Source organism: Chelonia mydas, chromosome 1 (genome assembly GCF_015237465.2).
Source record: "Chelonia mydas isolate rCheMyd1 chromosome 1, rCheMyd1.pri.v2, whole genome shotgun sequence".
In the NCBI taxonomy this organism is placed as follows: Eukaryota; Metazoa; Chordata; order Testudines; family Cheloniidae; genus Chelonia; species Chelonia mydas.
The window spans coordinates 140,108,512-140,131,603 of NC_057849.1; the positions used below are offsets into that span (position 1 = coordinate 140,108,512).

Sequence of the window (23,092 nt, forward strand, 5' to 3'; positions counted from 1 at the left end):
GCAGGGGGATGCAGGCCCACCCAACTCCACTGCATCCCAGCCCAGGGCCATACAGTGGCAGAGTGGTCTGCCACTGGGTCAGCAGGGAAATCTGACCACAACACACTGGCCATCTGTCAGTCAGCAACACAGCCAAATGATATTCAGCTCCCCTGGGCTACATCCTACACTCCCATTCAAGGGGGGTACCTAGGTCCCAGGGTCATCATCCATCTCACTGGGGTAAACAACTAACAGCAACTCCTCAATGTCTCTAGCAAACAGTAGCTCTGGCAGTCCCTCCATAGCTCAGGTACTGCAGTAGTTGCTGTCAGGGCTGAACTCCAGCAGCAGGTGAAAAATGTCCTTCTCCCCCTTTCCAATTGACCTGGAGGGCCAGCCTTTTATACTTCCGGTTCCTGTCCCGCCCCTCTGCTTCTGGCGGGGCAGGTGTGGGTGTCCCAGCTCTTCCCACCAGGGGGGGCTCACAGCTGTCCCTCCATCCATCCCCGAGGGAGGTCACATCCCCTCGCTACAGACAAGCAGAGCAAGGGCAGCCCGTTTTGATGGGGCCTCATTTCTTGTGTGGTCTAAAGCATGCCAGCAGGATTCAATTGCCAACATTAAGACTGTGTCGAAAGTAAAATTGTGATTTTGTCAGACTCTCTTCTGACCCACTTACAACAATGATGATTGAGTTGTGTCTGCTCAGCAGCATTTTTCAAGCTACATTATGTCTGACATCAATGTATGTGCATGTCCATGTGTCCACCATGTGTCCCCTGGTGGCAGAATATGGTGTAATTTCCCTGCACTGGGGAGAGGTGGAATTTGATGGGGAAGGGGCATGCCACCAGCATCATGCAAATCTCTTCTCCAGGATGGCTCTCAGGATGACATTGTGCAGAAGACGTGAGGTGATAGGACTGAGGCAAGAGTGGGAGGAGTGAGAAAGGCTCCAGATCTGAATCCTTCTAACCTCTCTGCCCGAGTAAAGTGATTGTTTTAGGATTGGGGGGCTGCTGTAGTTTGGGACTGGATTAGTGACCCTGGAACTAATTAGATTGGGAATGGGTTGAGGATTTGGACCTTAAAGTCACATTACTGGAAGACCCCAGATTTACTTACCCAAAGTAAAACCCAGATTTGTGAATCAGGGGTTTGATATTAATGAGCAATACAATTATATAGCCACATCATACAGAAGCACATAGTCACAACATTACTTTGTTACTCTACTAATTAAAAAACCTGACAAAGGCTAATGCCAAAACATTGTTATGTGTCTGTGCAGGGCCAGCCTTTGGGGTGGGTCGCCAAAGAGGTCCAAGTGCTCAGGGTTTGGAGTCCCACCTGACCGGCTGAGGGCCAGCTAGGCTGATGGACGCGGCAGGCAGGCGAGCAGCAGTACTGGGAGTGGGGGAGCGGGGAGAGACCAAAGCTGCAGGGGACAGTTGGACGACCAGCCGTCCAAGCCAGGTGAACAGATGACTCCTCCTGCTCCACATGTGCAGCCGCTGATGTTCCTGCCCAGAGCTGCCCTGGCCACTGGGACTGGGAGCGTCCTCCTGTCTGTTGGGGGGGCTGATGTCGGGGTGTCTCCTCACCCGTGCAGCCGATTTCCACTGATGGGACATGGGGGATCAGTGTGTGTGCTGCTGCCCCACTGGGTTCCGAGCTGCTGGCCGCTGCTTGTGTCTGAACACAAGCCTTCAGGTTCCTGACTCTGACTGCTTTCTTAAAGAGCCAGCGCACTCATACACTCAGGCTCACACACATTCCCCTCAACACAACACACACACTCTGTCACACACACACACACATTCTCTCTCTCTCCCGCCCCTCCCCCCCCTTTCGCCCCCCCCCCCCCCCCGCAACATACACAACAGCAGGGCTCCCTGCATTCAAGTCACTTCCCCACCTGGGCTGTGCTGAGGCATCAGCAACTGCTGCTCTCCTGCCCTCTCCTTAGGCAGCCCCGGGGGTGCATGGGGCAGAGGAGCAGCAGTCCAGGGGGGAGCAAGCAGCAATGCTAGCTGGTTTGTGCAGCCAGATGTGTCAGTTTCCCCACGTGCATGCAGGAGGGGGATACAGAGGTTAGGGGCTCAGGAGGAAGGTGCAGGGGTAGGAGTGAAGGAGGCACAGTGAAGGTTAGGGGCGCAGGAGAGAGGTACAGAGGTTGGGCTGAAGGGCGAACAGTGCAGGGGTTGGGGGGAATGGAGGGAGGGTGGGGAGCCCATGGGGGACCAGGGGCAATGGGGAGCACCATGTCCATGGGGGCCAGGGGCACCAAAATGCAAGTTCACTCAGGGTCCCATTTTCCCTAAGGCCAGCTGTGTGTGTGTGTGTGTGACATTCCCAGTTAAAATAGCAAAGATCACTGTTCCACGCTGATGACAAATTACCATGCAAAGCATAAGGCGTGTAATGCAAATCAATTCTACACGGTAAGCCATCTATAGCTACAGAGAGGTGGCATAGTCTAGTTGATAAGGCACTGGACTAGGAGTCAGTAGGCGTGGGTTTTATCCCTATCTTTGCCACTGACCTGCTATGTGACCTTGAGCAAATCACTTCTCCTCTGTTTCCCTTCACACCCTTTGTTTGTCTTGTCTCTTTTAGATTAAGTTCTTTGGTACATGGACTGTCTCTTACTATGTGTTTATACAGTGTCTAGCACAATGGGGCCTCTAGGCACTACCATCAAACAAATAATAATAACATATCACTAGATTCAACAATATATATGAAATTGTATTATGGCAAGGTACTGGATGTCACATTTGTTGCAACTGAAAAACACCTATAGACAAAAAAAGTATGAATTCTGGTGAAGCACTACAATTAATGAAAGCATGGCATGCAATAACTTAGTAGTGCCATACTGCTCAATCAAGCTCTCATTTCCATGGTTTTCACATTGGAAATCATCAGAGACAAGGTCTATCCACATGAAACACAGAAACCAACTCTGCACTCAAGTTTGTATGGGGATGATATGAAACTTTTCATATGCCAGCTGTCCATCAACAGACCATTAATCACCATTGTAGATCACACACTACTGAAAACTGATATTGCCATGAATACCAGCTTATTGTACAATAACCAAGACATGAAGCTGCCACTATTTGATTCAACAATATGTGCAAAATTAAATAGTCACCAAAAGTTTCCTTTTTCACTCATTTTAATGTTTCAGGGATAGGTAGTAATTGGTTTATTAACAATAAAGTCTCTGTGATTTGGGCAGTGATGGCTGGGGTGAAGCTAAGAAAGATGGTTTAACTGTAACAGAAATACACATATGTGGATATCTGGGTATCCAAATATGAAAGCTTTAAACTAGCTGCTAATGTATTTCTGATTTTTTTTAAAATGGTTTTATATGGGTATAGTTACATCATTTATTCAGATTAGACTGTAGATGGAGCTAGGTATACAAATGTAATAGGTTATAATATTATACATTACTAGAAAAAAGTTGTTTTGTTTTTTTGCAGAAAGAAAGAAAGAAAGAAAGAAAGAAAGAAAGAAAGAAAGAAAGAAAGAAGCATTGGTAAGGTGCCCCATCAACAAAATCATTAACATTTATAACAGGCAGCAGATTTTTGACAGAAGCAACAGAAAATCTGTTAGTGAAGGAAGGGAAAAAATAAGCCTTAAACACCCAACTCAAGTTAAAATCCAGCCATAAAAATACTGAAAGGAAACCTGAATCAAAACCAAAATTTGAGTCACTCAAGAGAGACACTATTATAAATCTTAAATGACTCATCTGCTCACTACCCATACCTCACGCTATGTCATCTCCAAGGGAGAACCCCACTGTGACATCACTACACACGTACCAATTAATCAGAGGGGTGGGGGAAATGTCCAGGCACATGGGGATGCCTGTGTCAGTGCCGCTTCAACTTTTTATGGCACTCCCTGCAGCCTTTGTATGCCCCACCCTCCCACTATTGAAAATCCCGACGGGAATTCGAGACCCTGCTCCGATTTATACATTCCTTCGGCTCTGCATCGCCTACACCCAACCTCCTCCTCCCTCCCGATCAGCTGCTCAGCTCGCCCTCTCACACCCCGCTCGCGGACCCTTTCCCGCGGCCGGTGGCTCGCCAAGGGTGCGTTTGGGGAAGGGGGGTTTCGCTGCCGCTCAGAGCAGAGGCCAGGGGAAGGGCACCAGCTTCAGCGGGGCTTCACTTTGGCAATGGGCATGTGCAGACACTGTGCACATGCCCATTAGGGCCGCATGAGGCCGGGCGGATTCTGCTGTTCCACCGGCAAAGCCCTCGCACAAGCCGCATCCTGAGAGAGCGGCAGAGCCAGACAGGGGGAGACCCACGCTCGCACTCACACGCGGCCAGACAGGGCGGGTGGAGGAATCGCCTAGACGTTTCTGGCTCCTGCTTTCTCCAGCGAGCGACTCCCCCGCTGCATGTGTTGGCCAAGCTAAAGGATCGCGTGATCCCAATGAAATACACAAAACTGTATCTCTGTGCTGATCCTGTACCGGGAACAATGGGACCCGCGGCCGCCGGCGTGGGGCCCAGCCCCCAAAACGTGCTGCTAAGAGGATTTTTGGAGAGGTGAGGCTGGAAACTTTCCGGAGGAGCGTGAATGTACCAGTGACATGCCTGGCTCCCTCCTTCCCTGAGCGCCTGGTGATTTTCTGATTGGCAGCTTGTCCCTCGGAGGCTCACGGCGGCGCTGTCATGGGGCTGACATAAAGCGGTATCATCAGGTCCTCTTATTTCAAAGTGTGTGTGGTGGGGGGCGAGAGTCCTCTGCCTCGACCGACTCCGTTCTTCGTCATTTGGCTTTGCAACCGATCCGCTGTGACTTCTTCCAGCCAAGTTCCCCGCCCGACAGCTGCGGGAGGCGGTCAGCAATGCAACCCACCCGCTCCCGCGGCGGCCAGCCCCGGCAGGCAGGACACTAGGAGCCGCGGCTGAAGATGGGGCGAGGAGGCACCGCGGCGAGCCGCCGGCTGCCCTGAGGACTGACTAATCGTTTTCTGGGCGGCGGCAGGTGGGGTGGCAGAAGGGGGCGGGGGGTGGGGGCCGCCTGCGGAGCAACTTGTGGTGGAAAAGCGAGGAAGGCAACTGGCCCTGCGCTCCACGCGCGGCCACCTCCAGCCCCTCGGTGCCGCGGGGCGCTGGTGTGATTCCCTCGCAAGCGGCGATTCCCCTCCGGCCGGCGCGCTGCTTTAAAGCCAGACGGCGCGGAGTGTGTGGCAGGGGGCGGGGGACTGGCCGCCCGCAATCCATTCAGCCCAGCCCGGCTCACACGGGGGATCTACAACCGAGCAGCCGCAGCCCTCCTCCTCCCCCCCTCCCCGGCCCCCCACCGCAAAGGATCCGGCGTGTGCTGTGTGGGTCTCTGTGTGTGTGTGTATGAGGGGGGTTGTTGTTGTTGTTGTTGTTGTTGTGGCGAGCACGCCTCCCCTAGCCGCTCCATGAGGGGGAGTGGGCGCTCCGCTCTCCTCGCTGCCTGCGCGGGCTTGGAGACCAGGCGGCAACCCGCGGCCAGCCCCCGCCTCCCCGACAAACTCGGCTGTGCTCTGGCGACAGCCGCGGTGGGCGCGGGGCTTCTGGCGCTCGCCCGTGCTTCCCTTCGCCGCCCCAGCCCCGCTGCCCTTGGGTGTCTGCTCCCCGGGGCCGGCTGGCGGGTGGAAGTCAGACAATGAGGCGCTGGGAAACTCCTCTAGGGCACAGCCGCGTTCCGGGAGGCAGCGAGCCTTAGCAGCCCCCCCAGCGCACACACCCACCGAGCGCCTCGGCTCGGCCGGATTTTTTTTTTTTTTTTTTTTTTTGTCCGGGTGTATTTCAGGCCGGAGGGGCAGCTCCCGTCTGCCTGGGCTCCCCCGATGATTTTGCCTCGGCTCCGGGAGAGCTTCAGATCGCACCTCGCCCTCCTGAGCTCCCTCTGCACTAGGATGTTGCGGCAGGTTTTGCACAGGGGGCTGAGGACGTCTTTTTCCAGACTCGGCCACTTCATTGCCAGTCACCCGGTGTTCTTCGCCTCCGCACCTGTGCTGATCTCGATTTTGCTGGGCGCCAGCTTCAGCAGGTACCAGATCGAGGAGAGCGTGGAGTATCTCCTGGCCCCCAAACACAGCCTGGCCAAGATCGAGAGGAACCTGGTGAACAGCCTTTTCCCGGTGAACCGCTCCAAACACCGGCTCTACTCTGACCTGCAGACCCCTGGGAGGTACGGCAGGGTCATCATCACATCCTTCAGGAAGGCGAACATGCTGGACCAACATCATACTGATCTGATCTTAAAGGTAAACCTCTGCTGTATTCCGAGTTATTCACCTCCTCCACACCTCATCTCTCTCTCCATCCCATCCCTCTTCTTTGAGCCAACCTTCCCCACCTTCCCAATCTGTGTTATAATAATTCAGACACTGTCCAGATACACATTTATGCCTCTTGGGGTATGCCCTACCTTCCATAGACACTGTGTGTTTTGTGAACACAGCTACTAAGTCACATCCCAGCAACAGTTGGGATGACTACTTATTTTAAAAATCAGAAATCTCCCTTATTTGTGGATGAGATAACCTAGACAAAGCTGTGTATTTTGGTGAATAAGGAGGTCAGGGCACTTTGTTAAACAATTCTTCCAGCATTCTTTATTATTCTTACAGTCATGCCTGTGAGTTAAGTTCACTCTGAATTCAATAACTGTTTTTGAAGTTTGAGTACAAATCTGTAAACTGCTTGGGGGGGGGGGGGGGGGTTTGCTCTGTATGGATTGCCAGGTATGGACTGCCTGTGACTTTCGGGTACAGAATAGCTTGAAACCTCCATTTCTCTTGGAACCAAATTACATACCAGATTGATCATTTTTAACTGGTAGTATTTCCTCCTACACTCATCCTCACAAGCCTTTTTTGCGTTTTTTTTTTTTTTAATAGAAAAAACAGCCTGGTTGTAAATTTGAGGCATTGTACAGTTTGTGATGTAGAGGATCAAGTTACATCAGGTTGCACCTTGTCATATAATTTATGTTGCATGGAATATGTAATCTGATGTAATGTGACATTTCATAAGACAATTTAGCCTAACGTGTCAGAAATATGAATTTCTTTAATTTCATTATCTGGTCTAGACTGCAATAGTTGAGTAGGTTCTGGGGGGCAGGGAGGGAAAGTGGGATGGATGCAAAAATTGGGCTGCAAGAGGGTCAAGTTCTAGAAAGAAAGAAGAATCTCTGGAACATTTGGAAATATTCAAGGTGTGGCTCTTAGAATCTACACACTTTAGCATTAAACTGTAGGAGTACATGTTAACATTGTTGCCCTGTGGAAAGCATAAAGACTGTCAACACTTTTCTCTTTGCTGAATGTCAAACCATCAAAACACGCAAAAGATAATGTTAATGTGAACAGTAGGGAGTGTCTCTCCTAAAATGAGAAGGGAAGTAAAAAAAATATATTTGACAGAGTTCTGGGAGATTTCACTCTTTTCACTAAACTAAATGAGTTTCAGTGGATTAATTTTTCTTATTTCAACTATAGTACTATTGCACTGATCCACCCAAGTATTTAATATTTTTCCTTTTTGTTGTTGACATATCAACAAACAGCAATCAGCAAATAGATTTAATGAATGTAGTCTCAGTAAGTCTAGTAACATTTCAGTGGTAAATAAGAAAACTCCAGAGAGGACAATTTTCATTCCTTCATTTTCCAATTTTTCTGAACTGCATTTGCATCCAGGATGTGCATATTCATTCAGTCACAGATTAAAAATTATAATGGATTTTTCCTCTGTAGTGCTATCTCTAGAAATCTGTAGTTTAATCAATAGAATAGTGACACACAAATAAATGTTACTTTGAATCTTTCCACAAGCAAACTTCTGCATTCGATTTATCATATCAGGGAGAAAGCTATAATTTAGAAAGTTCTGTCAGTTTTAAATGCTGCCTCTTTTTTTTATAGCTGAAATGTTCCCACAAAATGATTATTTTTCACTTACTGAGATCATGATTAACCACGCTATTGTCATTTGACTCTATTTACTTATTGTTAATCTGACATCATCAAGCATATAAAATACATTTTTACAGAAAATACAAAATACTTTTGTTCTAATTATTGGTCTGTTTGTGGGCAGACCCAGGCACAGATAGCAGCCTAAAGAACCCTGTAGATGGCACAGGAGATTGGTTATGAGCAGTGGGTCTAAACAGATCAAAATAGGAGGCGGAGCTCACAGCTCTTGCTCTTATGTGGTCATGCGGCATTGCATCGTCTTGTGGTGACAGGGCGCAGCAAGTGAAAGAGAATGAGAACTAGATGTAGGTTTTTATGCTGTACCTATCACCACTATATCTGAGCACCAAAAAGAACAAGAGCACAAATGTAATCTGAGGGGAGTTCATGTTTCCATGCAGTCCAAAAGCCAGCCAAACAAAGTACTGTGACTACATATAGTGTGTGTGATGGCGAGGTGCTTACCTTACCTGTTTTATAACCGCTGCCACATAGACATGATCAGGATAGAAAATGTATTTAATAATATCCTGCATTTTAAAAGGTTAAGACATTTCAAAGAGAGAATTTGAACAAATCATTGTGCATTGTTTGTCTTTTCTTCTGTAGTGGAGGGGAAGTTGGCCTAGAGACAACAAGCTTTAGAGCAGTGGTTCTCAAGCAGGGGTACGCGTACCTTTAGGGGTACACAGAGGTCTTCCAGGGGGTACATCAACTTATTTAGATATTTTCCTGGTTTTATAACAGATTACATAAAAAAACATAGTAAAGTCAGCACAAACTAGAATTTTCATACAGACAAAATGAGAAAGTAAGCAATTTTTCAGTAATAGTGTGCTGTGACACTTTTGTATTTTTATGTCTAATTTTGTAAGCAAGTAGTTTTTAAGTGAGGTGAAACTTGGGTACCGCAAAACACATCAGACTCCTGAAAGTGTTACAGTACTCTGGAAAGTTTGAGAACCACTGCTTTAGAAGAGGCAGATAGGAGACTTCAGGATGGGACACCCTGTCTTCTCACATCAGTTGCTGCTGTTCCAGCTACTAGCTGAAGCACTGGGAGTCACAGAAACTCCCCAGCCAGGCACCAGCTGCTTCTGCTGCATCTCCTCCAGATTCCCCTACCTGCTTTCTCCTTCACCTCACCAGCCAAGGAGAAAGGGGAGAGCCTTGGAGTGCTAGTGTTCCCCCACTCACAGAAGGAGAAGAAGGAGAGCTCTCCCCCTGCTTTTAGCAGAAGAATGTGTGCTCCCACATAGTCACCCTGGTAATGATATGAAACATTTAGTCTGGTTGGAATCAGAATAAGGTTGATAGCACTAATACTTACCATCTAACAGCTTTTTGGTGGCCTATCTAAAATGGTTTGGTGGTCTGTGTCCAGTTCCCAATGGACAGATGTCCACAGGGAAGCGGGGAGGGAGAAACTATCTTCACAACAGGTGCTGAAGGACACCTTGTTGGCAGTCTGGGAAGTGAGGTATGAAAATGGAGAATAGAATGGAGTCTGAATCACCCTATCACTGGACCAGTTCAGACAATGCTGCCAAACCTAGAGACCCAGCCCCCTCCCCCCAGTGGGCATACTGAGTGTTAGTGTGGTGTAGGTGCTCACGCCTCAGAGCCAAGTACTGATGAGTATAGAAGCTATTACACATGTCCTAGCAGTTTTGTGATGATAACTAGTGCATTCTAGAGAATCAGGCCATCTTGCCCTGTATAACAACCTGGCTTGGACACAATGCTGATTACCCTTTTCCTATTTAAGAGGAAGCCTCCATCCACTGTTCTCCTAACTCCCACCACAAACCAGTTCTAAACACACTGCTTGTTGCCTCCCCAAACTAGCACAGAAATTACAAAGTAGCAACAAAATAGCTTTATGGGCCTGTGACATTCATGAAATGTCTCGTCCCTCTCACGTCACATTGAGATAGAGAGATAATGGTAGTAGGGCAGCACAGGAATTTTATAATTCCATTGCCTATGCTGTGCCTGTTCTATAGTTAAATACAGGGCACTGACATCCTGCATTGTCAATCCAGACCCTTTTTCTGTCCAAAATTCACTATTTTGTAGAGAGGAGAGAGAAATGTAATAAAAATATAACCAAATATATTGTTTTCACATCTGCACCTCAACACAGACCTGCAAGAAGAAAAAAATATTTGGATATTTGGTCCAGGTCATCATCCAAAAGTTCAGAGATCTTATGCAAAACTTCTCCCATTCTCTTTCATCTAGAAATGAAGCTGACAATACTGCAAGCGCTTCTTCTATTTTAGTATGGTATTTCCACTTTCAGAGGAAACCAGGAAAATTAAAGGCACACAAAATCTGCAAAAAACACTAGTCAGGCACTTTAAAAAAAAGTTTGATTTAGATTCAGCTGGAGTTTGATGTCAATATCTGGGTCTTTTGTTTGAGCCTCTTTGCTCAGCCCTAGTCACAGTGAGCCCACTGTATTGCACATTAATTTTAAATTAATCTTTTTTTCTACTCTACCTCTATTATTATATTGATAAGAAACATTATAAGAATATTTTTGTTAAATTTAAAGTGGCTTAAAGTTAAGGTAAAAGAGTAATATGCCTGATAGCAAAAAATGATTTTATATTCACAGTTGTGTATATACGGATATAGAGATGTTGAGTTTTTGAGAACTACACTAACCTCACATTTTCAGCAGCAATGTTTATTTACCCCTTCTTTCACATAGCCTGCCATAGTGAGAGATAGATATTTAAGTAAATATCTAGATATATGTGGAGGTAAAAATTAGGATAAAATATTTATTTCTGAAATTCATAGCTCCTACTTATTAATAAACAGGTTAATTGCAGGGGTTTTGTACCATTGTACTTCCCCTTGTTATTTGGTTGTTGTTTCTTTAATAGGTTGTTATTTAATTATTTCATATGTCAGTAAATATCACATCTGCATATGGTAGATAATATTTTCTACGATTTCCTCATTCATATTCCGGATGGATAGTTTCTACAGATGGTGAAACTCATGGGGAAAATAATTCAGTTACGCTCCAGTGTTTGCGTTATCTATAATCATTATCTTATAGATATACTGCAAGTATAGAAAATCATTTTCAAAAGTCAATAGGGGCTGCTGGTTGCTTAGCACTTCTGAAAATAAGGACGCCTAAGATTTTGGAGCGTAATTTTAGGTACCCATTTTTGACATCTTGGCCACCTCTTAGCTATAGTTAGTTTTACTAATACAAACACACATACAAATGTACAAGAAATATAGCTACGTGACACTGCGTAGGTATGTATATAGCAAATTTTAACTATTTTGCTCAAAAGTTGAAAAGCAGTTCTAACTGTGGCCAAACTGTGAAGTGAGCTGAAAATAAAGGGCCAAATCATGCCTTTAGGAAAAGGCTGCAGAAAGAAGGAAAGAATCCTCATGTAAGAGGAAAGTATATGAAAGCAGTGGAAGTGCAAGACATTTGTCCTAACAGCACAATGTCATGAGGCTAAAATGTTCCTTATGCAAAAACCAAGTGGAATTAAGATATGCAGTTAAGATCTGGGCACAGCCAGGTGAGAAAGAAAAATACATAGGAACATGGTGCAAGAACAGCAAGGAAATACAAGTGCAGAAACATCAATGTCAGCATTAAGTTACAGTGACTTCTGTGTGTGAGATGATACAGGCTGTCAGGAGCAGATCTGTCTGTACCAGGAATCATAAAGTTCCCTGCTGCCTTTAATTCACAAAGACCTCTAATTTACTCCCACACATGTGTGTCCCAGTATCCCCTTCTGCCACCATTTAACAATAGCTCCTCCAGCTACTCTTTGCCTTAAAGAGGTCCCCTCTGCACTTCTCCTTTGGCCCTTTGATGATTTTCAACAGCAGCCACTATCCCTTCCCTGGGATGGAAAGATCATGGCACAACCTCAACAGCATGATGCCTCAGGAACTGAGTGGCTTCAAAGGCACAGAACTTTGAGTAATGCTCCTCTTCCAGTGGAGGAGATGACACGGACCAAAGTTTGAACTAAAATGATCATTGATGACTTTACAGCTTGTGACAGACTCCTTTCCCAAACAGAAAGAGAGTTTTATTTGGGACATTTGCCCTCTATAAAGACACGTACCAAGTTGCCAGCCTACCTTAATAATGACTCAAGAATTAGAACAAAAATTGGGGGGTGACCTAAATCTTCCCATCTGAGTGTTAAAACTGCAGCATTTTATCTTAGGGGTAGCACAAATGTTCTTCTTTCAGATGCTCCAAACATGGATCTACCTTGGCTGTGCCCCATGTGCCTGTTGGAGCAACAGGATCTGAAACAGGGTAGCCAAAATGAATCGTGTTCAGCTCAATGTAGCACACATTCAGACTGAATTGTCATGACGTTGGTTGAAATGAAGATCATATTGGGTACAAAAGCTTTTTTCCCTAGATTAGAAAAGAAAATTATGCATACAGTCTCCTTGGATATGCAGCCACTAGGAAAATGGATGGAAATATGTATACTGAAAAAGCACACATTCCTGCTAATATTCAATTGTTAATGCAAATAATATAGTAACTTAAGTAACTTTCTGTATTTTGAAAATCACTGAAGGATTTTAATTACATTGAAAATTGTTTAGTAGTTCTGTTCCCCTCATGTTTTGTGCAGATTACAAATAGTGCTGGTGAAAACATGACTTATTTAATTAATTGTAATGTCTCGTTCAGAGACTTTACAGTCTGGGTGAACATATATATATATATATAGATACACACACATATATATAAAAGTCCAGTATCCCATACTGTTTGTTTATTGCATATTCTCAAGTTACAGGTGAATTGCCGTTAGTCTTTAATGTTTACTTATGAACTGTTATGGTCTGTTGGTTTCATCCATCTGCTTTGTATGCAGATTACAAACGCATACTGGAAATTCTTGTGCAAGACACTGCTTTCCATCGCATTGGTGTACACTGTTACTCTAGACACACAAAAGTGAGGCTGAGAGTAGAATATGGCCCATTATGAAATGCTTATGGCACAGTTACACATCTTTCCCCTTCATCCTTCATGTGTTCATGTTTTTATAATGAAGAACCCTTATTTAAAACATTGCTAAAGATTCAGGGCTCATTTCTGTCCACATTTGTACAATATGCAAGATATTTCCCCCTGTAAATTAAGAGAGCTGTGTAAATCTGTTCTCTCACTTAATTCAGATGGATGCATTCCTCTTTACTGGGACAATTTTCTGAAAATATTCAATCAAAAAGCACTATGCAAAAATAGATGGAGATCATAGAAAAACAGAAGAACTTTACAGTAGTTCAATAGAGGTTTTTTCCTCTTTTTCCTTTCCATTGGCACAAGTTACCCATAAAAATTACCTACAAAATAAACTAGACAAAGGCAACTTTAACTTTAAATGAAACCATAGGCTTAAGTAGCATTGCCAGCCGCAAGCATTCAGAAAATCATGAGATTGTAAACAATAATACATTTGGAGTTCTTTGTTTGCCTTCTAGATTTTAAGCTTTGCTCGATAGCCAGGAAGGTATACGTTTTTTGGTTTTGTTTTTTTTAATGAAAGTTGATCTGATCAAATAACCTACATGACTTCAGGAGCTGGGACTTTAAGAGAAACACCAAATATTGTGAGAATCACAATACAATTGCAAGAGTTGGCAACATGTAAGGTCATCTCCAATACTGACCATCAGATGCCCGTTGATCCTGCAATTTAGAGACTAAACAAATTACAGTAAAAAATATATTTATGATATGGCATCACAAAGCTCAGACTCTCATAACATCATATGTCCCTATTTTTGTCAAATTACTCATTTTAGGAGGAAAATATTTCCATCTAACTAATTTTATTTAGCTAGCTATTTCTCTACGATAGGTCAAGTGACACAGCATAATCCAGTGTGACGCCATGTATTGTCACCCATAAAATATTATACCTCGTAATTTGAAAACAAAACCAAAAACAAGTACATTTTTGAAACCCGGACAGCAAGCTGCAAGCATTGTGTGAATCAGGTAAAGCACAGTTCACGCATTACCACTATCCAAATTATGTCTGGCTAGTTTTACACATGCTTAGTTTTAATAATCTGACTCCATTAAAGTCAGAGTCTCTTTAATGGGAGTTGAATTAGGCCATAAGATTCCAGTTGATTTTTGGTAACTCATTTGCCTGGAAGTAAATTTATACCATTAACCACAGAGTCTTAAAACCTGTAACAGACACGGGACTATCTGTGGTTCTTCAGCTGCTTTCTCTGTGCTGTTCAGCCATGGCTTTGATCACAGTACCATGTTGTATAGCATGGTTTTACAGGATTTCTTGGAATGCATCATTTTGCAAATGAATCAGCAGTTTCAACCCTTTCATCTGGAATATAATTTGTTTACTTTAAAGGGACATTGCTAACTTGAATTTTTATAATATGTCTTTTGATAGAGCCCCATTTACATAGTATGTGCAGACTTCTAAATCAGAAAGTTCCTTTTTTAAAAGGGGAGGAGGATTTTTCCCCTTTCTGAGTTTAAAAGGGCCTTCTGAATGGGCATAAGAGCAAAAACAAACTGTCTCCTTTGTCCTGAGCATGCCCCTGACTGCTGCCTCTTTGCTTTCAGTTCCAGGGTTGCTGTTACTGATGCTACTGGTTAATGCCCTCTAGCAGTTCCTGGAGAAGGACTTCACCATCATCAGAACAGTGAAATTGACTGTAGAGAAAGGTCCTTATTCTCAGTTTCTCCATTCCTGCACTTGAGGCAGATATGAGGGGACTGGGAGCCAAACGTTACTTTAAACTACCTTTGCATTTCCCATATTTGGAGCTATGCAAGGATCTAGATGATCACAGTGGTCCCTTCTGGCCTTGGAATCTATGAATTCGTGCCCTGCCCAACCCAACCCCTGCCCTAATGTAAGTTATAGCAGCCTTACATTCTACTTCCCTTTGACCTCCTATAGGTCTTGGGAAGCAGAAAAGTGGGGGGACTGGGAATGTGAATTTTAGTTGACAATACCCCTCTAAGCAAGAAAACTTGAAGGGTGTCAATTATTATTTAATTCATGACAGGTGCACTTTCAGGTACAACAGCAAAACCAGCATGCTATCATGGCTGAAGTGATACTATAGAATTCTCATGTGCAGTGCTTTGCTGCACCAGCGATATGCTGGGTTCTAAAGTTACACCGTTAGTGAACTGAGAAACCTGTACGCCATGATGAACCAGCATCACTTGCCCTTTGAGGATCTCGGATAAAAAATATTTGTGCAGATTATATTCATATTACTTCAATTCTCCCTTTCTAGGTATAAGACTATTAGGGATGGGAAAACTGATTAGGAATAAATAAGACTGTCTGACCCGTCCTTACTCCAAGCTTCGAATGTCACATCTTTTTAAATCCTTATTACTCACCATTAAACTACTCTGCAATATCTAAATGTATCCTCATGCTGTCCCAATTAAACAGTAGTCACAACTATTCACTAAACTAAACACTTTCCCAAAGGGATGTCATAATATACCTTGTTCAAATGAAGTTGTATATAGTGTAATCATTTAACTTCATAGCACCTTTCAGCACAAAGCATTTTACATATTCTATATCCTACAAAACAAAGAGTTTGGATTTCTGCTCTAAATGAAAAATTCAATGCAAATCTAACAATCAAGTTCCTAAAATGCCTTCATATAAGGAGAGCCATGGAACTACAACTGTCTCTGGGAAAGAGGGAAGTAGCCAACTGACACACAGGCTGATGGATCAGCGTGGAGAGGTAGATATTCTATGATGCTGTTGCACCAAACCAAATTCTTCCCGAGTGTTCCTTAGTATTCACACACAAGCAAGAGTGGTTTAGTTTCTAAGATCTGGTCTGAAAACAGCACTTAGTAAACTGCAGGGTACTGAATGTATCTGCTTCCAGGATGAAGGTGTGAGTCAACCTTCTTTATGGCTGAAACAGTGCTCAGTGCATGTAGAGGGTGGGGAGGATATGAAGGGAAAGGTGGTATTACATCACTTTTCCACCCATCTCTGATTCTTGGCCAGGGGTGAATTTGCTCTAAATCGCACCATCTTGTAACAACCTTCAAGGGCCGTTATACTATCCAGGGATTGCCAGAGCACAGTGCATTCTGGTTGCTCCCCTTCCTTCCCTGATGCATCCCTGGAATGTTCCCTATGCTGGCAGAGTGGGGAAGCCCAATAGCCATTTCCAGGTTACTTGAGCCTTCTCCTAGCTCAGAAGATATCCCGTCTGTCTGGCTAAGCCAGTATTATAGCCCATTTGCTCTGCCAGTACGCAGAAAAAAGACCACACTACATGATATGATCTGGTCTCTGAATCAGAAATGATGGCCTCCAGGGAGACTGAGTATTTCAAATACCATGTTTAGCTACTAGCTTTTTAGTAAAGATAAACAGAATTGTTGGCAGTACAAATTATTTTCTAACCTAAATAAGAAAAGGTTTCGGACACACAAGAAAAGGAAATACAGCAGAGTTGAGGCAAAATAGGTAAGTAGAGTAAATAATATATATTTTAAATTATATATAATATACATATTATTTTAATATAGATTTTAAAATAATATATATTATTTTTAAAAGTTATATCATTGTTTGGGGGGGTTAAATTGCAGCATCCTACTCTGTGCATCCTTCCTCAAAGAGATCAGTTGCTAATCTAATTCAGGCAGCAGATAATTCCATTTTAAAAAATATTTTATTCTTGTCAGCTACACTTCTATAAATGGCATTTGTTTTTACAAATATAGTTGATGAAATATATTTATTGGCTGCTACCACAAAAACTCTAAACAGATATCTACATTTGATTTCAGGACACTTCCCTAACACCATGAAGTTGAAGGATATATCCCTGAAATAACTGTTGCATTAGTTTTCAAACAGAACAGAAGCCTTTCAACTTGGGTCAGTCTCAGAAGACAGGAAGATGACCCATTACCTCCAGCATTTTCCTGTGAAGTCTTCTATTTTGTTTTGCAGGACTGTTGTGCAAAAATCTTTAATCACAAATTCCTATTTGTAATCTCTCCATGAGGGAGAACTTAGCCTGCATACTCTGGTTAACATTATATCCTTCCAATCCTCTGGAGAGGTTTGTTGGTTCATTTCCTTTTCCCAACTTAGCTTCACGTTGTCAGTATTGCGCTATAATTTTACAGAAAATAAAGCTACTCAAATGCAAGTAAAACAAGCCACATAATTGCAAGACAAACAAGTTCAATGGGCAGGAATTTTGTTTCTTCTTACACATATTGTTTATATCATCATAAGAATTGGAGACAATTTCAACTAGATTTATCCCAATAGTGGACTATGTAAGATAATTACAAGATAATCGGATCACTGGGAAAAGAAATAATACATGGTATGCACGTTTTTCTACAAATATGGTGAAATTCTGGCTACGCTGAACCCACTGTGTTTAGACAGCTAATCCATCTCCACCAACAGAGCCTGCAAGCTCCATTGTTATTGTGGGTACCTTCTCTCATTTTCTTTTTCAATCACAGTTTTCTTCTACAGAAAACATGTGTGCTAAATATTGCTTGAATTCAGTCCCTTCACTGTCTGTATAAACTGAGAATCCCCCGGGATTCTGTGGATGGCAGCAAATGTAATATAAAGAGGAAAGGATTTTTTTCTTCCCTAGGACAGTGCTCTCTGTCCTGCCAGGCAGCAGGTCAGATTATAATTACTCATAATTTAAAAAAAATTAGAGACATTTCTAATTCAATCTCCCAACTCATCAGTAAATGTGTGTTAATATCCCTGCTTTACAGATGAGGAAACAAGAGACTTTCCTGACACCAAAGAATCAGGAGAACCAAGATCTTTTGATTTACTGGCAAACCCCTGCACTTTACAAGCAAATCATTGAGCTTTTCCATATGTCAGTTTTCCTGTCTTTAAAGTTGACCTAATTAGAACACTTTGCACCTACAGAGGGCTTTTCTATCTATAGATCTCAAAAACGGCAAATGTGGTCAAGCAAACATGAGTAGACAGCTTTTATAGGCTATACACACACAAGCACTTAGACTGGATCCTTTTTTTCTAAGGGGAACTGTGCTCAAGTGAATGAGACAGGAGTCTATAATCTGATTCTGTTCACAGCTCTGCCACACACCAAGTGATCCTGGTCAAGTTAAGTCAGCTTTGTGCCTCAATTAACCCATCTGAAAAATGTCAAAGATATTGTTGGCCTTCTGCAAGGAGTGTTGTGAGCCTTCACAAAACAGGGATTGGGAAGTACATTGAATTATTAAAACCAGTCAGAAAAAGGGATGGAAATTGAATTTGGGATATTCTGGCTCCCAGCCCCATGTTTACTCCCCTACACTTTGAGAAGGCAAGGGGTCCCTTTGACCAGATTCCATGTTTCCCTGAAGCATTTTCAAAGCAGTCTTGATCATTTCAGAGTAATTCAGGGGCCTATGGAGTGTAGCACTTTGAGCTAGATCCCCAGGTGAGCCAGAGGAAGGACACCTTCCTACCTTTCTGATTTTGAAAGCTGCCAAAGGCCAAGCCAGCTCCTGGTGCAAGTTAGAGCAACCTCAGCACTTTTCTAACTTGCACCAGCCGATGATGGCCCTCAAGGGGTTGCTCCATCAGCCAGGATGGTCGGAGTACATGACATTCTAGCCCAAGCCACTCCCATACCCTGTGTAAAGAGTGGCTATCATACGGCTGGCTTTTCATGGACTCTTGCCTCCTTACGGCAGTTTTAAGTACCCTTTGCACCACTACAGCAGCACAAAGAGGACTTTACTCGTCCTGAGGATCTGCCTCTATAAGTTTATCAGGGTACCATATGCAAAATAAACAATATAGTTTGCAAAGACTCCTAACACTGCCAAGTTAAAACATTTTTTCACCAGAATACTGAATGGGCCTTCACTATACTTAAGGCTATTCCCCTGCCAAATTTCAACCTTCTAACTCCACCTGATTTAGCTGGAAGCTGATTCAAAAGAAGTCACAAGATTTTATTTTATTTTTCCCATGGGGACAGTGCAATTTTCCCACTCTTTTCCTCTTTCAAAAATAACAGCCTTTTTTGCTCACATTTTCCAGAACAATTCACTTTTGGTCAGAGATTAACCATGGAAAATTTCAGCCTAAACAGTATGCTTCAGAAGAATACAAGCACCTCTGAAAAGGAGCTGGGATACAACTGTAATGTAGTAGGCCCCAACCAGCAGCTCCTAAAATAAAAGGTTTTGCCAGCTAATATGTTCTTCCAGGAGGCTCTAACGTCTAACTTTAGCCTCCCTCATCATCTCAACTCTTTGCTGTAGTTTGGGTGGATAGGACTACAATTTAATTAATGCCAGATAGTTTGGTCCTGCTATCCTGACAATCCTGGCACATAGGACATGCAGCTGTGATCTTTCCTTTGTCCTGAGAGAGGGTTAACTCTCCCACTACCAGTCAACAGGGTCTACTACACCTCAGCCTAGTGGCACATTGAAATGACCTGTCATGTTGCTTTTCTGTACTGCATTCCTGATAGTTGTCTGATGCAGTGATCATTTAGCAATCCTGATTATTATTACATTGCCATAATGTGGCTAGTCTGTAGCTGTGCCTTTTGCTTCACTTGGAAATGAAGCATTCTAGTTTATTGGAATGATATTTTGTTTTGTTTTGGGAGAGGGTGAACAGCAGATGCACCTAGCATTTATAGAAGTCAAAACATAATTGAGTTATGAGTAAAGGAAATTGGGGGAAAATATCAGTACTTTAATGCATGTTTTGCATTTTTATAATGTGCTTACCATTAATATTGTAGCAATTAGAATTTTTTTTTGCCTAGAGTAAATAGGAAATGGACTGAGATGACAAAGCTGCTGTCATTCTGCCTGCTATGGTGCACAATTAACTGATGAATAATATGTGTGATTTTTCTCCTCCTTACAGTTGCACTCAGCTGTGACCAGGATCCAAGTACAAAGACCTGGTTTCAATTACACATTTGCCCATATATGTATCCTGAATAATGACAAGACTTGCATAGTGGACGACATAGTGCATGTACTGGAGGAGCTAAAGTCTGCTCGATCTTCTAATCGAACTAATTTTGTTATCACATATCCAATCACTCACTTAAAGGATGGCAGGGAAGTGTATAACGGGCACCAGCTTGGCGGGGTTACCGTGCACAGCAAAGATCGGGTGAAGTCTGCAGAAGCCATCCAGCTCACCTACTACTTGCAGGCGATCAACTCTCTGAATGACATGGTAGCAGAAAAGTGGGAATCCATCTTTCGTGACACTGTCGAACTTTTCCAGAAATCCAACAGGAAAGTCAAAATGTATCCCTTCACTTCGTCTTCGCTGAGGGAGGATTTCCAAAAGACGAGCAGGGTGTCAGAACGTTACCTGACCACAAGCCTGGTCCTTGTGGTCACTTTGGCCATACTCTGCTGTTCCATGCAGGATTGTGTCCGCAGCAAACCTTGGCTTGGCCTTTTAGGATTGTTAACGGTGAGCTTAGCCACACTGACTGCAGCTGGAATCATCAATCTGACTGGTGGGAAATACAATTCCACCTTCCTGGGAATTCCCTTCATCATGTTAGGTAATTATCTCATTCTATTTTTTGGTGGGGGTTTCTGGTTCTTTGACATATTTCACGGGCAGCAGAAAAGAAGCCAAGTATCACTGCATGAATCCCAGTACCCATTCACTGTGACACTGCAGTGTACTCCTCCTCCTCATGAATTCATCTGGTATTTGTAATAATAATGCTTATGGACATTAAAAAAAAAGGCTCCACAGGGACTCGGTTGTTCTGTAGCACCATTTGGTATGACATTCTGCTCATGTGGCAGATAGAGACAAGTTTGTGCTAGTGAAGTATATTATGCAAGAGAGGGGAACCAACAGCAGCTTCTCTGTGGAAATTTGATTATGTTTTTTGGTACTCAGCTTTATAAGGAAACCTTTGCACAGGACCCTTTTGTGAAATTAAAATATCAGCTGCCTTGGTAAATAAAAGGGGCACTTTTCATTTACAGAACAGTAACTGTATCCCCTTGAGTACACACTGTTGTTTTATCATGGACTTATGTTTTAATCAGTCTGTTTAGGGAATAAATGCAGTAGTAGGCAGTTTTTTGTGGCATTTCACTTGAAAAAAGTGAATTTGCCAAGGCAGTTTAAATAGCAATATGCCCTGTCTCTTGCTGACCAGGCCAGCTCACACCATTCAGCATCAAGCCCTGCAAATGATTAAAGTATTGACAGACAATGAAGATTGTCCTGTGCAGACCTAGTGGCTGGTGGCGTTAAAACAGAGATTTCTGTCTGTCTCTATTTTTATACTCCACTTGCACCATAATTTTTTGGGTATCAAGACTAGGAGAGTCAGATTGTACCTGATCTGAAGTCAGTGGAAAGACTTTTATTGACTTCAAGGGTCTTTTGATTAGGCACATTTTGAGGAAACTTGGCACTAAATCAGAGCAGGCAGAGGACTTCACTAGTGGACATAAAAAAGATAGCTGGAAAGCTCATTCTGTTTGCTTTTGCATTTAGTTCATGAATGGTAAACACTTTGTACACTGCAGGTGTCTGACGTGTCCTTGTTCGCAACATTATTAATTTGTGAAGAATACCACATGCATTGATTTGATAGTTTTCCCAGCTGAAAATCAGTGTGCAGTACTACACATTTTCAGCACAAGTGAATCTCCAATTACTAAGTCACATCATGTATTGATGTTACATGTTTCAGTAGGATTGTTTTATATTCAAAACTAGGCCTGCTATGATGTGCATATAATATACTTGTGCTCCTGACATGTTTAATTGAAAGGATGTTACATTTTATAAAGCAGCCATTTAGGTGCAGAATATACGTAGTGAAAAGTAAGTAAACAGAAAGCAGACCCTCAAATGTCACATCAGAGGCAGCATGTAATTCTGATTTTCAAATCACATCCAAAAAATTAAAATAAAATGTAACATGATCAAAAGGAAATATCTTGCAGGAATTTTCAGTCATAGGGAGGCTAGCCATCTGCCCTGTTTTCATATATTTGACTTTATGTAATGTAAAAACGCCTTGATCAAACTAAGGAGATTATGCAAAATATCCTGTTTTTCTGTGTGTGTTATAAAGAGAATATTCACTGCAAAAATTAAATCTAAAAGTCCATCCATAGAAATGAAACTATTTTGCATGGAGTGACTTTGAAATATGAAATGTTAGCTAGATTAAGGGATCAAATCTCACTCTGCTTGAAGACAACCTTTCACATTTTTAATTCATTGGCAATGAATATGCTGCAATATGCACTTCTTGGGGGGGGGAGAAGGGGTGAAAAGTTAACTATGGTAAATTTGCATGCAGTGTTGTTGTAGCCAAGTTGGTCACAGGATATTTGAGAGATAAGGTGGGTGAGCTAATACAGTTTTACTCCAGATCTCCTCTGATTGCCAAACGCTATAGACCAACATTATTTTTTAATTCAAGTGTATTACTCTTTTTTTAGGAGTGAGTTTCTAGCAAGTAATTAAACTCTAAATAACTGTCAGAACCTAATAGCCCATTTCACTTGAATCCTCCATATGCTTTGCATGGATTAATATAAACTCCTAAAAATCAGACATGGACATGAAGGACAGATGTACATTTTTTAATGAGAACTGGTTTAATCAAGTGGACAATTGGAAACACAATTTTTTTTTCTTCTGACAGCAAAGTAAAGCAGGACATAGAATGATTCTGAACAGATTTCAACAAATATTTCACATATATACATTTAAAATATAAAGTCTCCCTTTAGGTAACTGAAGGCTAGAGGTTCAATCTAACATTGATTGTAGTCAGTGGAGATACTCTCAGTTAACTTCAGCGAGGACTAGATCAGACCCTAGATTTACTAACCTTCAGAGAATATAGGATTTCTGATCTGTGATTTAGTGTGGTAGCTACTACTTACCCATGTTTTCTTAGCTGAACATGGGCTCCCAGAGTAACACAGTGGCCTAAAGAGTGAGTGCGATCCTGGGATGCATAAACAGGGGAATCTCAAATAGGAGCAGAGAA

At 42.8% G+C, this 23,092-nt stretch overlaps 1 protein-coding gene across 2 annotated transcripts in view; it reads left to right on the top strand.

Moving 5' to 3' along the window:
- The first annotated feature begins 4,076 nt into the window (after positions 1-4,076).
- PTCHD1 (patched domain containing 1) overlaps positions 4,077-23,092 on the top strand; it is a 50,845-nt gene continuing 31,829 nt past the window's right edge. Inside the window, exons 1-3 of one of the 2 annotated variants that reach the window (XM_043537977.1) lie at positions 4,077-4,571; positions 6,046-6,271; positions 19,957-20,617. In XM_043537977.1, coding sequence (XP_043393912.1) covers positions 4,456-4,571; positions 6,046-6,271; positions 19,957-20,617 — 1,003 coding nt within the window. In that variant the 5' untranslated portion in view covers positions 4,077-4,455. Of the gene's footprint in view, positions 4,572-4,990; positions 6,272-19,956; positions 20,618-23,092 lie in introns of those variants that run through there. The other variant, XM_037901664.2, reaches the window with a different exon arrangement.